We start from the raw sequence: 16777 nt of genomic DNA, 5'->3' as shown, positions 1-16777 counted from the left end.
AGGGTTTATCTTTCTTTCCTTGTTATTTTATTTATATTCAGTTGGTGCACTAGTATTGGTTTTCTCTACTGTTTCAGGTATAGTTGGGTCTAGTGAATATCATATGTATCCATTGGTGAATTTGCAATGAAACTTGGCACTGCAAATACTAAAAGACCTTCCAGATACATTTGCAGTATATAGCTCCTATATCAACATGAACATATGATCAGTTGATAACATGTCTTAAATCATAAGTCTGCATTTTCCTGAGTGCTCTACAACTATGAGTTTCTTGAGATGCTTTTGAAGTGTACCAATGCATATATGACCAAATATAGCTGCAACTATTTCAGAAGCAGCAGAACCACAAGTACCTAGAACCATGACATCGCACTTTGACACAGAACTTTACGGGAAATTCATTTATTTATATGTATATAGATCCACAGATGATGAGGTACAATTTCTAAAAGCCAGCTGTGCACAGTGCCATAGATGGCTAGCTGACATGATCTTAGTACACATACTTCATGCACCACAACACTCAATCTACCATGTATAAAACATTCTAGCTACTTACCATGTTTTATACTATGCAGACATCACTTCCACGCATTATTCAAATCCATCATCACCACACCTTACTTATGGTATAGAGAAACATACGTGGTTGCACCTCTTAATTCCATCCACCATGATGTCCACCACTAGGGTAGCCACCACCGCCATAGCGGCCTCCATAGCCTCCACCCCCACGATACCCACCGCCACCGCCATATCCTCCGCCATAGCCACCGCCGTATCCTCCGCCATAGCCTCCTCCATACCCAGGTTGACCGTACCCACTACCATATCCAGGGCCACCATATCCACCACCATATCCGGGACCATAGCCTCCATGGTGGTATCCTCCACTATATTTAGGCCCATAGCCACCACCATAACCTCCACCATAACCACCACCATTGCCATATCCTCCATTATATCCACCTCCCCGCTTCTTATCTTTGAGTCCAGGCACTCCTCCAGGTTTCACATTTTTTCCTTCAGACTCTGCATGCAAAAAAGTTATGTTTGTCAATAAATACAGTTATTTTACACAACAAGTATGTGTATATCAATGCATATCTAGTGTATAGCCTTTAACAAACTCTGAATCCAAGTTAGTATTTATATATATATTGTGCCTATCAAATTGATTCGCAATTGCTGTCATGCAGATACCTTACTAAAGCTATACATGTAAACAACGCACACGCAAGCGCAAGCGCTCCCGCTTATATATATATAGAGAGAGTGAGAGGTGCAAACCATTAGCTTCCGTGAGCTCCCTAGCATATGCCAAATCCTGGAAGATGAGGAGAAAGGCCAGGACAACACCGAGAGGAACTACAAACTTTACTGCCATTTCTAAACCTCTCAGCTCAAAAGCTAAACTCACTTGGGATGAGGAGATGGCACTTCTCCTGCACGCTATTTATAGAGGTAACAAAGGAACCTATGCAAGGACGTTGCATGTACCTTCACCTATCGTTGAACTGGCCAAAGTTTCCACACTCAATTAATGCACTGGTGCAGTTAGCTGTGCGCTCTCCGATTGGATTGAGCTGAGCTCGGTATGTCTCGTTGTCAGATTTGATTACTGTCGTCCCAATGGAGCCGGGCATTGACATTCAAGTACTATCGTCAGTTTGGCATTTGTGTGGTTGTGGGTGCAGAACAAGTTGAAAATTAAGGTCAACTAACAAAGTAGAGACCATTGTCCCATATCCGTGCAGTGTCGACGTCCTACCATAAAGCTACCTAGATGTATATCCATTAGATTTAAAATATAAGTAGCAGTCAGATATACGATCTATGTGAAGTTAGTTGAGCTTAGTGATAGCGTGGATGGCTCTTGAGCTGCTATACGAAGCATTAGTAGTTAAGCTAGCTAGATTCTCTATTTCTATTCATCCTTATTACGACCTTACACATGCATGTGGCAATGAGTGATCACAAGTTCACAACATGGACACAAGAAAAGGATCAACTGTTCACCAAGTTGAAGTTAGCACAAATGATGGAAATGTCGGACATGATCTTTTCACACGATTTTGTTTGATGTTTGGGCTTAACTTTCAATTCAGTGCAATACCAGTCAACTAGAGTATGCATTTTTGTTTTGTTATCAAGACCTACTCCTTTCGCAAAATATTTTTCTGACATAATTAGGGAATGTAAAACTGAAGATAAATAAATTATGGAATTGAGAACTTCTACGTTCACGCGCACACTTTGAGCATGGGAGATAGAGAAAACAGTGAGACTACAGAGTACAGATACCTCCAAGTCCAAGGGTTGGAACTAATTCGCACAATAATTGGGGAAGAAAAGGGTGATAACGAAATCAAGGTTTCCATACGGTGGAAGTGTAGATTATTATAATGATGACGGACAACCGTTTGCCGCCCAACGAATAAGTTCATGCAGCACGCTGCCATTGACTCGGTAGTATTCTCTTTCTCGTGGACATTTTGGAGAACTGATCGATGGAGTTAATAAGCATCCAGCGACTTTCTACATGGTAAATGGCAACTGGATGCTAGCATTTAATAAGAAAATATAAACTTGGACACCAATTTAATCAGATAAAAATTTCAATGTACCACTGGACTTCTGATCAGTCCTTTAGTTTGTGGATGTAGTGGTGCCTTATCATGCATTTCACTTCATTAGAGTTATACTGATTGATAAACATTTAAACCTAAGTCCATGTAGCATTACTGGAGAATGTACCTTTCGTGCACTTCATTAGTACCGGTTTGAATTGAGGCCGGTACTAATGCTTACAATGGTACCGGGCCTAACAGCTAGTTCCCAAGGCCGTCCCGTGAGCCCTTTTAGTATCGGTTGGGGGCACCAACCGGTACTAAAGTGTGCACATTAGTTCCGGTTGGTGCCCCCAACCAGTACTAAATTTTCTCCTATAAATCTGCCTTCTTCTTCCTCCTGCTCGAGCCATTCACCACAGCTCGAGCTTCATCCATGTTGCCATTGGGGAGGTGCTATTGAAGACCGTTTTGTGGGGATTTCACTCATTGAAGTGTTCTAAAGGTTAGAAACTTCATTCTCCTTGATACATGGTTAGTATACTAAGTTTTATACTTTAGAGCTAGAGTAATTTGTATCTTTTAGAATAAGGTATAATGGAGAAAATTTTCATTTATATGCATGTGTTATTTGGAGCTCATATTTATGATTTTTAAAATAAGCTACAATTTTTTGGATGCTATGTTTTGTATTAGTCAAAGAAATTGGTATGAGGTTAGAGGAATAATTTCATACTTTAGTACTTTTCAAATATGAGCTAAATAAATTAGGGCAAATGTGAGCGACATAAATTGTGGTACATAGAGATAATAAGATGAAATAGAGGTACGTAATTAGTCATTTTTAGAATAAGCTACGATGGAGAAATTTTTCATTTATATGCTATGTTTGAGCTAAGTAAATTATGGGAAAAATATATAATTTGTTCATAGTTTATTCATTTGCAAATATGAGCTAAATAAATTGTGGTACGTAGAGATGACTTCTGCTGCTGGAGGTAGTGACAATGGTGGGGGAGATCGTCGTTCTTCTCGCGGCAAGGGGAAAATCATAGTTGGTCCTCATGATAAGCCCAAGAAAATGAGCACGTGGGAGAAAGCAATGCTGCGTTATTTACAAAGATGTCATGAAGATACTGTTGTGACGAATCAGGACCTCCTTTTGGTGGTCGTTATGATCCACCACAAGTCCCGGGTATTTCAAGTCCACTTAGTACTACCGTTGTAGGAGGTACAAATAAACCATAGGATGAGGTTGGGTCAGCAAAACCTTCATGTTCGCTGTCCAAGGATGCTTAAAGTCCTCCTAGATAGTACCCAGTGGATGATTTGTTGTAGTATATCATGTTGTTTGGGTCTGAAATTTAAATTTCTTTATTTCTATCTAAACTTTCAGTAACATTTGAGTTTGTCATAGTGTATCATATTGTTTGGGTCTAAAATTTAAATTTGTGTATTCCTATCTAAATTTCAGCAACATTTGAGTTTAATGGTATTTGTACCAGCGGTAGTAGTAGTAGATAGTACAATAGTAAACACGGTGGAGGTGGCAAGGCGGCAGCGGCGTCCTCCCCCGCCCTGTAGTTCATAGCAGTGGCTATGACATGACTGCTTGGGCATGGGAAATGATCGAACGAAAAGAAAGGGGAGGCTAGAGCGAGCCTGTGATATGTGACAAAGGCGATGTCGAATCTATCATCGATCGGCACGATCGCACTAGTAGCTGCATGAATTTGTTCCACTCCCCACTGGTAGCTCTCTATCCTCCCAGCCCAAGCCACTGCCAACAGCTCTGAAATTTACATTTGAGTATTTCTATCTAAACTTTCAGCAACATTTGAGTTTGTCGTAGTGTATGATGTTGTTTGGGTCTAAAATTTAAATTTGTGTATTTCTATCTAAACTTTCAGCAACATTTGAGTATAATGGTATTTGTATCATGTTTGTTATGTTTCATGTATAATTGTATGGATGATCAGAATATCTTTGATTCGGTAATACTTTGTAGATGAATTGGCAATGAATGTGCAACGTAGACAGACGCTCCATGGAGTACATTATTAGCTTGCGTGGTTTTCTCGATCTGGCAGAATCCAACAAACCGCCTTCTAGTTTCATTTGTACTCCATGAGTACTCCTGATGATGTGCCTTGTCTGTAGATCTAGTCCCCAACTAGAATGTAGTTCTTGCCACACCACAAGACTTGCTCTGCTTCTATCTTGTCAGGAGGCAACTTGTGCTCCTTGATGGAGTCGATGAAGAGGGTTCTCCAATCTATGTTGATCATCATAACCTCCCACTCTGACGCATCATTGCCGCGATCGGTGGTTTTAGATGGTGTCGGCTCTTGTATGGATGACTTGTGTAGTTCATGGATGAAGACCCCAGCTGGGACTTGGGCATAAGTAGACCCATGTTTGGACAAGATGTCTGCAACTACATTGTTGTCACGAGCCACGTGATGGAACTCCAAACCAGAGAACTTATTCTCCAGCTTGAGTACTTCAAGGCAGTATGCATCCATGTTATCCTTGTGGCAATCCCACTCGTCATTGACTTGGTTGATGACTACTAGTGAGTCACCGTAGACTAACAACTGCTTGATTCCCAGCGAAACTACCAGGTGAAGCCCATTTAGTAGCGCTTCATATTCTGCTTCATTGTTGGAGACCTCCCAGAAGATTTGCAAGACGTACTTGAGTTGTTCACGCTTTGGAGAGATTAAGAGTACTCCTACACTAGCGCCCTCGAGCTTGAGTGATCCATCAAAGTACATGACCCAATACTCTAGTCGCTCTGCCGGTGCGGCTACTTGATTTTCCCACCATGGACTAGTGCTTGTGGCTTGATGGTAGTCCTTGGTTTGAATTCCAGGGACAAGGCTTCGAGTTCTACTACCCACTTGGAGATTCTTCCTGTTGCATCTCTGTTGTGGAGTATGTCGCCCAAGGGGAAATCTGTGACTACAGAGATGTTGTGTTCTTGGAAGTAGTATCGTAGCTTCCACAAAGTGAGTAGTATTGCGTACAACAACTTCTATACTAGCGGGTACCTTGTTTTGGAGTCTGGCAACACCTTATTGACGAAGTAGACGGGCCTCTGTACTTTGTATACATGGCTTGGTTCTGGTCTTTCGACCACGATTGTTGGGCTGACAATGTTAGTAGTTACGGTGATGTAGAGCAGCAAGTCTTCATTGGGAGTAGGCGCTGTAAGGATTGGTGGCTTTGATAGGAAGTCCTGCCTTCTCGGTCCACTGGAACTTGTCTTGCCGCTTGAGTAGTTTGAAGAAGGGTAGTCCTCATTCTCCAAGTCTTGAGATAAATCTGTTGAGGTCCGCCATGCATCCAGTCAGCTTCTAGACGTCCTTGATGCACAATGGGGCATGTAAGTTGGTGATGGCGGTGATCTTCTCGAGATTGGCCTTGATAACTAATGATGAACCCAAGTAGTTTTTCGGAGGGTACACCGAATACGCACTTTGTTGGGTTCAGTTTCCACCGCTCGCAAGCTTGCGAAAGTTTCTTCGAGATCTGCATTGAAGTCGTTGGGATTTCTGGTCTTTATGACCACGTCATCCATGTATACCTCTATGTTGCGGTGTAGCTGGTTTTTTAAGCACTCCTGGATGGCTCGTTGGTATGTGGCCCCTGCGTTCTCAACCCGAAGGACATTGTAGTGTAGAAAAAAGCTCCATATGGGGTGATAAACATGGTCTTGATCTGAACTTCTTCCTTGAGTGCTATCTGGTGATACCCTAAGTAGCAGTCAAGAAAGCAAAGTGTCGTTGAGTCAATGACTTGATCAATCCTAGGGAGCCCAAAGGGATCCTTTGGACAGTGCTTGTTGAGGTCCGTGTAGTTGACACACATCCTCCACTCTTGTTGTTCTTCTTTCGCACCAAGATAGGGTTGGCCAACCACTCTGGATGAAGGAGTTCTTTTATGAAGCTAGCCACGAGTAGTTTGGCGACCTCCTTTTTGATGGCTTTTCTTATGTCTTGGGTGAACCATTGTGATTGTTGTCGCTTGGGCGTGACTTTGGGATCCATGTTCAATGAGTGCTCAGTCAACTTCCTGGGCACCCCCGGCATATCAAATGGCTTCCATGCGAAGATGTCTTGGTTGGCCTAGAGGAAGCTGACGAGTGCGTCTTCCTATTTGAGATCCAGCCCTGAGCCAATCAGGGTTGTCTTGGAGCTGTTGCCAGTCTCACAGTCGATAGCTTTAATATAAACTTCTCATGCCGGCTTGACCTTGGTTTCCCTTGACTTCTTCTCTGGGATTTCGAGTTCTGTCGGGGTCAATTTCTTGGAAGCAGCGAAGACTTGCATCATGGAATTTGGCACCTGAGTAGTCCCTACTAGCTTCACAGCTTCTATGTCGCAGTCATATGACCTCCTAAAGTCTCCGCGTAGGGAAAGTACGCCCTTGGATCCCAGCATCTTGAGTACTAGGCACACATACTGTGGGATGGCCATGAACTTGGCCAGTGCAGGTCTTCGGAGGATGGCGTGATACGATGTGTCGAAGTCAGCCACCTCAAATCGGATGTACTTGGTCCGACAATGATCTTTGGTCCCAAAAGTAACTTGCAAAACCACTTGACCAAGGGGTACAGCCGCATTACCCAGGACAATCCCGTAGAATGGAGAGTTCATCGGGGTGAGCATATCTCTTACGTCGAGGCCCATGCTCAAAGTCTTGGCGAAGAGCACGTTGAGGCCGCTGCCGCTATCGATGAGTAATTTTGTGAGGTGAGAGCCTACGACAACGGGATCCAGGATGAGAGGATAGCATCCTAGATCGGAGAAACTAGGCCACTGATCCTTTCTTGAAAAGGTGATTGGCACCTTAGACCACTTAAGGAATGTAGGTGTTGCTGGCTCAATGGACATGATTTCCTGGAGGGTTAATTTCTAGGACCGCTCCAAAAGATTCCAGCAGAACTTTCAAAACTCTATGAAGGCTCATGCAATCCATTGCAGAGTGTTTGGAGTGTGGGTGCCATGGACACTGCTTTTTCAGGAGCTCCTTGAAAGGAGTCCTGTCTTGGTTTCCACCGCTCCTCTTGGAGGACTGGGACATTGCCGAGATAGTGTTGTCTAGCTTCCTCTTATGGTTTTGACCACTCGAGTAGTTTCCCTAGTTGTGATTGGGCCGATCATTACGATTCTTGCCGTTACATAGGCTGTTGCTCTGGTTGTTATTGTTCTGGCCCCTGTTACAACTAGATTCGAACCGCTCGATATCCTTGTCTTCTTCATCTGCCCAGGCTTGGATCATTGTCTTGAGAGACTTGATATCCTTTGGGCATCTTTTGCCAAAGTCTTGGAACATCCGATGGTCATAGATATTGGTCTGGAAGTACTCTATGGCGTCCTTCTCTGTGATGTCCACGATAGTGGCCTTCTTGTCAAAGAAACGGTGTAAGTAACTACGTAGGGTTTCGCCTTGTTGTTGTTTGATTTGCGACAAGTCGATCCGGTTGCCAGAGCGTTGCATTGCCCCGGTGAAGTTGTTTGTGAACGCCGCCTTCAGCTGACTCCATGTGTTGATAGAGTTCCTTTTCAGAGACTCGAGCTAAGTGAGTGGTCCTACCTCCATGCAGATAGGAAAATAGATGACCTTGGTGTCATCGTTTCCTCCCACCGCTTGAACCGTTAGCAAGTAGCACCTTAGCCATTGGACTAGGTCCTGCTTGTCATTGTATTTGTTGATACTTAGAAGTTTATACTTGTCAGGTAGGATCGTCCTACATACTCGGCTTGAAAAGGCGGGAAATCCGTCAGTGTCTTCTCCCGAGTAATCAACTTCTTGATCGTGTTCCTGGCGGTGCCCTTCAATGATGTTATGAGCGTCACAATTTTGGTTGATCTGCTAGCGAAGGTCATGAGGTTTCTTAGGTTCCGCATAGAGCCATTGGTGGCCAAGGCCTCCCGAGGGTCCGGCCCGACTACCTTCTATCCTGTGTTGACTTTCTCTGGGTCCCTCAATTCTGGGAACCTCATTTCTGGCGGCTTCGTTGCGAATTGGATGCCTTCCATTGCTACCATGATGGGAGGAGGTGTGTCAGATCGAGCTGATCAGATTCTGTCGATCGAGTAGTTCATACGCGTGCTCCACCAGTAGGGCTAGTTACCTGGTGTACTTGTCTTGCACCATCACCCGAGTGAGTAGGTCTATAGAGGCGACGGTGGCGAGAGCAGTGTTATGTTGATGCATTGAAATTGCTTCGAACTCATGATCTAGGTTCATGATGGGTAGGTCGTTTGCAAGACGGCATTGATGATCTGCTTGCTTTGCGTTTCTTGCTCGTCGGCATGTCCTTTGACTCTCTAGCTCTTCTCCTTTCTGGATGTTCTGCTCCATCGTCGTTGGCTCATTGGGGACTGATAATGACGCGTAGTTCTCGCTATGAGGAGAAACTACTCAAGCTTGACGTGATGATCTCCGTAGGTCCGTCTTCTTCATGGATACGAGATAGAGGTGTTCCTTCCTAGTATGGGAGGTTGTTGAGACACGCAACAAGGCGTGACTCATCATCATTGGCTAGAGCAGATGGCTTCATGTCGAGCTAGTAGAAGAATCTACATTGCAGAGTAGATGTGATTACTAGGCCTAGCTGTGGATCTGATAAGGGAATCTCCTTGTTCGGATCCAAGATGTATTGAGATCTAGACAGGGAAGCCTGGTAGATGGTGCCTACGTTTTGGAGTCCGAATAGGAATCAAGTTGTATTATAGACCGATTCGCATGATGGCTCAAGCGCCAGCTCGTGGGAACAAATCCGACATGTGGGAGAAGTCGAGTTGTACTCGGAAGAGGTCGAAAATTTCATTGGATTTTTTAACGAAATCCTCCAAGACTTGGTGATGGAGATTGATGTCGTAGCGCTTCTCCTCCGGTGCCGGTGCGATGTAGTGGTGAAAGTTCCCAGCGCCATCCATGACGCAACCCCAGGAGCCAAAGACGAACATCGCGCCTTCTTCGAATGCGACGGTGGGCTTCATGATGACTGAAGCCATCGAGTTTGCCAGTGGACCTTTAGCGAGATCCCCTACTTGGTGCACCAGCTATTGATATTTAGACCTGGCAACTTACTGAAGGGGTACCCAATGTAGTATTTTGTGCGTGGGGCTCGCCGAAGACCAGGAACTTGTAGGTGAACTCGAACACATGATTTAGATAGGTTCGGGCCGCTTATGTCGCGTAATACGTTACATCCTGTGTGTTGGTTGGATTGTATTGATTGATTATTGTTTTGAGGGGGTCCCTGCCACATCTTATATTGCCGGGGGTAAGGTTATAGGTCGGTTGTTGTACAAGAGTACTAGTTGGATTCGACCGGAGAGTCCTACTCTAATTGCTACAAGTAGTTTCCTAATCCTCGACTAGTCCTTGTCCGCCACGTAGACCATGCTGTCGTGCACCATAGTCTCCGTATTTGACACATCTTGGTGTACAACCCTGTATCTAGGACTGTCTAGGCCTCTCGGTGAGCCCATAGATGTATGGATGACAGCCTCCCCCGTCGACCGACACCGCCGTCGCCGCCCCCGGCCCGTACGCCCCTATCGCTGCCCCCGTTGCCACCCTCGGCACCGCCCCCGTCGTCGCCCCCTTGTCGCTGCCCCGTTAACCGCCGCCACCGCCGCCGCCCCCGGCCTCTCCACGTGGCCGACCGTGGGCTCACGTCTTGGCCGCTAACGTAAGCTCGCAGCTGGCCGCTGACGTCATCACCTTTTTTTATTTCTGAAGCATTAGAAATTAGCTAGAAATTGTAGCAAAAATTGTAGAAAATCCTGTTAATTCTTAGAAAAAAATTCTTGAAGTAGCTAGAAATTATAGAAAATCATGTTAATTCTTAGAAATGTATAAAAATAAGTGAAAATTACTTTAATACTTTTAGAAATTACCAAGTAATTTTATTACTTCTCAATACAATTTCTTTCAAATTTAGTATAATTTCTTGTATGGATTCTTCAATACCTACTATTTGTAGAATATTCATGTGGCACATTCCCAAATTTCGTGCGTGTAATACACGTTTCTTCTATTTCTACAAGTAAAGCTCTTTGCAAGGCAATGTTGTCATTTACTGTTACAAAATTCATCAAATAGATCAATCAATTATAGAAATGTGCAATTCAGGATAAATATTTTTGTAGTTAATTATTGTATAAGTGTTTAATTCTTTTATTGTTGTCATTTTCTAGCAATTCACTGTAAATATTGTTGGTAGTTTATTTTAACAAAATTGTCATTATTTTTTAGTCATTTATTATTTGAAAATTGTATAAGTTCTAGTCATTCTTAGATTAAATTCTTCTATTTCTTAGAATAATTCCTTTTATATTATACAAGTTACAGTGGCACGATCAGAGGATGAGTAGGCCCGAATGGACGAGGAATACCTAATGAAGTTGATTTGTTGAAGGTGGCATGAACGATCAACCAAACAAAGAGGTCGATCATAGCTAGACTGACATCTACCTCAACATGTCTGGTGATGGCAATAAGGAGCAACCAATTGCTAAGGAAGGCAATGATGGGCAATAAGGCGAGGTATAGCAATTACTATATGTAATCATGATTTGAATTCTTTACTTATCAAGATTATTGGAAATTAATAGTTCTTTCGTTTTTCAGCCATCTGGATCGAGCAGTAGGCCTAAACGGAAACGAGGTAAGAAGAAGTTCGAGGGCCGTATTATCATCACGAAAATTGATGAAAATGGTGAACCAATTGCTTCTTCCAATGCTAAGACTAAATTGGTGAATCAAATTAGGTTTCTTGTTAGAGATAACATCCCAATAAGCTTTCAGAATTGGAAAAATCCTGAAATTAATGATAGTGTCACTTCAATGACAGTGTCACTTCTACAAACACGGTCCCCATAAGCGTGGTCCCTGAGCGAGAGAAGGAAATGATATGGGATAAGATAAAAGAAAACTTCACGTTTGAAGGTGTAGATGAAGCAAAAGTCAAAGATTGTAGCTTCAAGAAGGGTGCAATTGCTTTACCGACGTACAAGAAAAACTTGAACAAAGACTACATAAAGAAGGGGCTTACACTTAATTTCATGAATCACCCATAATTAAGAGATCACTAGGATTCATTTGTACAGTTCAAGAAGTTGCAAAAGAGCGCTAAGGCAACTCAAACCAACACCGACAATGCTCAGAAGAAGAAATACTTTCATTGTCAGAGGATCATGAAATGGCAGAGGATGGAAGATGACATAATTGCTAGGGGAACAGTACCGTAGACTCTCGAATGGCTGGAGTGATATTATGCTCATGGTGGCACGCTCAATCCTGAAGATGGATCATTTGTGTTAAGCCAAGAATTAAGAGAAGCGGCTACGAGGCTTGTTGACTTAATAAAGGCAACGAGCGAAGGATCTTTCGTGCCTGATCAAGAGAAGGACGAGCTGACTATGGCACTAGGTTATCTAGAACACCTTGGAAGTTGCTGAGGCAAAGGAGTAATTCCATGGAAGTTTGCCTTTCGTGAGCTCATTGATTCATACAGAAGTCGCCAAAGAAGTAAGGCCGAACATGTACAACAGCTGCGAGAGTTGCAAGACGTAGATTTGACAGAGGCAAGAATGGAGGAAGCAATCAACCAGCATATGGCTCCAGATCTTAGCAAACAAGCTAGTGAACAAGCAGCTGCAGCATTATGGGATAATTTTGATGTAAGCCCCTCTCAGTGTTGAAGCAGCGTCGCATCCACGGAAGCCCCAGCTGGAGGATCTTCCAACATATTTAAGGACAACCAACACCACCCTGTGGATGACATCACTGGGAGAACCCCTTGTGAGCTTGTTATTCCCATGAAAAACAAGCTCATCATGGTGGCTTATGGTGTGGCTGAGCAACTGACACAAGGCCAAACACTTCATGGCATGGAGATTCAAGCTCGTAGTTATGCCAGACTTGGGGTGGACCGAGTGGTTGATGGTTGGGATGACCTGAAGCTGGAGATCCCTGGAAGTGTTGGGAAAAAGAATCTAGGAGAAGCCATCCATGGTTGGATTCTATGGCCCAAGCACTACATAAAGATTACGCAGCCAAATCCCCCGATCTTGGGATCATCTCCTGAAGGCTCAAGGGCAAGACCACCTACACCATCTGCCAGAGCACCCTTCCCACTACCAGATAGGGATTCTAGCATGAGTCCACCAACTGACAGGGATCCTAGCATGAGTCCACCTCCCCCTGTTATGAGCATGGCTACACGGTGAAAGACACCTTCAGTTCCGCCTATCGCGGTGACGAAGAAGCAGAATAAGCCGACGGAGAAGCAACCAGAGCCCAAGAACCCATGTGATATGACTGATGTGGAACTCCGCGTAGTGTGGATGCTGAGGTTAAAGGCTCCCGTGAAGAAAGATCGACCACTTGATAAGGATAAACTTTGGGCTTTCATCAAAAGCATGGAGTTGGAGCAAAAGAAATAGCGAGAGAAACCACCGCTATCTGACTATGACCGACAAATAACAAAGGCTTTTCCGAAGAAGAAGAAAAGTGGGTCAACCATTCCACAGCTCAGAACCCAATCCAACCAATTGATTGCCCCCTCAAGGTGCTTTCAGAGTTTCATCATGAAGGACCGGGAAGGCGACAAGAGGGGGGTGAATGGGAGCCGATTCAAATTTTCTCAAAGAATCTCGGCTAAAGTCCCAAACCCAACCACACACTTCTCTTCTAGCAAAATCAAATCCACTTAGCTATGCACGAGCTAATGGACCTAGGAATGATGCTAGGAGCCCAAATTGAGATTAGTGGGAAGATAGAGTCCAAACACGTGTAGGAAGAACTTTGAAAACCAACACCACAGTTCGCAAAAATTCGGACAAACTTTCAGAAAATTCCGGATTTTCGGAGATTTTCGGAAAAACCTTTGAAAAGTTTCGGAGGTCTGGAAATTTCCAGAATATTCCAGAATCCCAAAAGTCAGCCTTTGTGAAGAGGGATGAAAAATCCAAAACTCGATCAAACGACCTCCAAAAATCATGAAATTTGAACCATAGACTCACAACAACATACCAAAGGTATCCTAAAGTTTCACGTCGAAAAGCTCATGAATTGGTCACAAGATTCCATGGATTTAGAGAATGGCACAAGAAGGGGATTTTTGGGAAATCTCAAAATCCAAGGTGCTCATGCATGGGTTTGCTAGGGGATCATCCTAGATGTTCTTGCACATGTCCTAGCACCGATTTTCCCCAAGAAAAACACCCCAAATCGCTGCCAATCGCGAGATCCAAAAATTCATCCAAAAATGCTCTGAAAATAGGAAAAAAAGATAAATTTCAGATCTTGAGAAGGAGAACAAATTGAGCACGAAATTGATTCTTGGATTACTTTTCCATGTCCAATTACAAGCCACTACTAAGCACAATCCAAGCTAGGATGGCAAAAAGATCAACACAAAGAACCCTCCTCTCTCCCTCTCTCCCTCTACCAAAGGCTCTCACAAAACAAATGAGAAAACCCCCTACCAAAACAACTAAAGGGATGGCTGCCCCAAACAACCCTCCTATACATACATAGACATTTGTCCAAAACGCCCTTATATTAAGCACACAACCCAAATACCCCCTAAGGGTAAAGTCGTCCAACTTTTTCTTCGTTCATCGGACTGACCCGGCGCCTTCACGACATCGCTTCGCCACGACGCAAGCTTTGTGATGGGGCCATGTGTCTTCCGACTCGACGCCATCCGGCCGCACCAAACTCGCCCCCAATTTTGAGGCCCAAACCGTCAAACCTGCCTATGCGGTGGTTTTGAGGCCCAAACAATCCAAACCCTCTGCACGCCCACCTGCCATGACTCACCCCCAGTTTTGAGGTCAAACCGGTCAAACCCTCTGCACACACCCTCCTGATGTGACTCACCCCCGGTTTTGAGGTCAACCTGATCAAACCCTCTTGCACGCCGTGCACGACGTGACTCACCGATGCTGACGCGTGTCCGGCCTCCGCGAAGCCTTTGACACCTCCAAGTCTTTCACTCCCAGCTCCTAAGCTGCCTACTCGACTCGCCTCCGTCCCGCTTGACTCGATCGATGCCATCTCCATTCCGTCCATGTACTCTTGCTCTTCCGTGCACCATGTGGATCACCATGACTCCACCCAAACTCCTTAGGTCCCTCGGTGCAAGCCTACTCATGTCCACCCTTCATAGCCCTAGTACATCGGCATGAACCTTTCACTTCACCTTCTCCTCATGCCGTCGACCACCATGTCGCATCCTATACCTACACATCCCAAGCCAAGAGACACAATACATAATATATAGTTTACACAAACACCACAACACAACACACACAACACAACACATCTCGTTAGCGATTAGCATAATCATGAACATATGAAATATGGACTCAACCGGTAAAGCCTCAAATCATCTAGTCAATCACTCATCACAAATAGACCAAGGCACATCCCAACTTGGTCTCTCAGATCAGAACTTGCTTCAATTTGTCAAAGATACAAATCCCACCCCGGCTTAACTTCGATGGGAGGATCATATCCCAAGCACCCTAGGGCTACTTAATGGAAATAAGTGTTTGGGAAACCACTTGTGTGGCCGCGATTAGTGGACCGTCTTCCAACAAAAATGTACAAATTGCACCAATGGTACATGGATGCTTCAACCAATGGTTTATTCGTGCTTGAAGTTCGGATTGGAGGTCAACATTATTTCTGTGGGGACGACATTATAAATGTGTTGCTGGAGTATTACCTTTACAATCAAGATACACTTAACAAGTCACTCATCAGTTCCTGGGTTCTGTAAGTCTTTAATTTACCCTAACTTCAAAATCCCCACTCTAGTCATTGTGCGATGCCTTAACTCCTATTCAATTTTGAATCATGCAGGATGCAGATTCAAACTTATCGGAGGAAAGGATACTATGATGTAGGTTTCATGGACCCCGATGTTGTAAACGAGTCAACTCTAAGAGATAGACCAAATTGGACCTTGAAGAATATATATAAGTTCCTCGACAAGCAACATTACAAAAAGTATAGACTTCTACCGTACAACTTCAAGTGAGCGTGTTTCCCATCTTTTTTTTTGAACTAGCACTTAAACATAAGATTGACTAGCTTTGATTGCACAGCTTCCACTGGATACTCCTTGTTGTCGTGGTTGATCGAAAAGCTTTTTATGTCCTAGACCCTCTGAGGAAACCAAGAGATCAATACAAAAATCTCATAGACATTCTGAACAAAGCATAGGCTCGATTCCGTCAACATCACGTGGGTAAATTCAAGGAGGAACTTGATTTGAAGCATGAATTCTCGGTATGTGTTGAATTTTCACATCTCGTGACACTTCCTTGAATACAACAAATATTTTATAACTTCTTTTGCCATATGTACAGTATTTGAGATAGGAGCTGGGGAATAATTTATGTGGATACTATGTATGGGAGTTCATCCATGACTTTATAGGTCCGAAGCGTATGACTGACCATGAATTCGAAGTACGTATACAAAATTCTTAACAATAAATTAGTTCTAATTGTGCAGATCCATTGATCTACTATATAATAACCCTTGCCAAAGACACAGATGATGCACATGAAGGAAGAACTCCTAGACACGAAAAAAATTAGGGAAATTCAAGAATAACTCTCTGGATTTTTTTGGACATGATAGTAAATCTAGCAGGGGAGTTTTATAATGATGGATCAAATCTACATCACTGTCAGGACTTGGGTTCAGAATAGTTGATCCGAAATGTTGAACTTGAAAAGTTGATGCAATGTAATATTATTCATATGTATGCATAATATGTCTATATATATAATAGTATCTCAAATGTAATATTATAGATAAATACAACTTTATATATATTAGCTTATTAGAACTAGTATACATAAAGGAAACAAATACAAAATACTAATATAGAATAAAGAAACAGAAAAGAAAATAAGAAAATAAGAAAAGAAACAGAAAAGAATAAATTAGTACCGGTTGGGGAGAATAACCGGTACCAATTTGCCTGCCACGTCACGTGGCCGTGGCCAATTTTGTACCGGTTGGTTTCCCCAACCGGTACTTAAATGGTCCCCTTTAGTATCATTTATTTCAACATCGAACTAGCAATACCGCTTGCGAAACTAATGCTAAAGGGGTTCTCAACCGTTACAGATGGGGCTTTCCCTAGCATTGTAGTG

The 16777-nt window shown here is 43.5% G+C and overlaps 1 protein-coding gene across 1 annotated transcript; it reads right to left on the bottom strand.

Moving 5' to 3' along the window:
- Positions 1–376: 376 nt before the first annotated feature.
- Positions 377–1454, bottom strand: LOC101777028 (glycine-rich cell wall structural protein 1.8-like). Its single transcript, XM_004965272.4, has 2 exons — positions 1294–1454; positions 377–1035 (listed from the first exon to the last, which is right to left on the bottom strand). Exons 1-2 carry the CDS (start codon positions 1388–1390, stop codon positions 662–664), a joined length of 471 nt encoding a protein of 156 aa, XP_004965329.1. The 5' UTR covers positions 1391–1454; the 3' UTR covers positions 377–661.
- Positions 1455–16777: the final 15323 nt, after the last annotated feature.

The sequence above is a fragment of the Setaria italica genome, chromosome IV, assembly GCF_000263155.2.
Source record: "Setaria italica strain Yugu1 chromosome IV, Setaria_italica_v2.0, whole genome shotgun sequence".
NCBI lineage: Eukaryota > Viridiplantae > Streptophyta > Magnoliopsida > Poales > Poaceae > Setaria > Setaria italica.
Note: the sequence above shows the minus strand (reverse complement) of the source record. Positions and strands in the feature narration are given on the sequence as shown.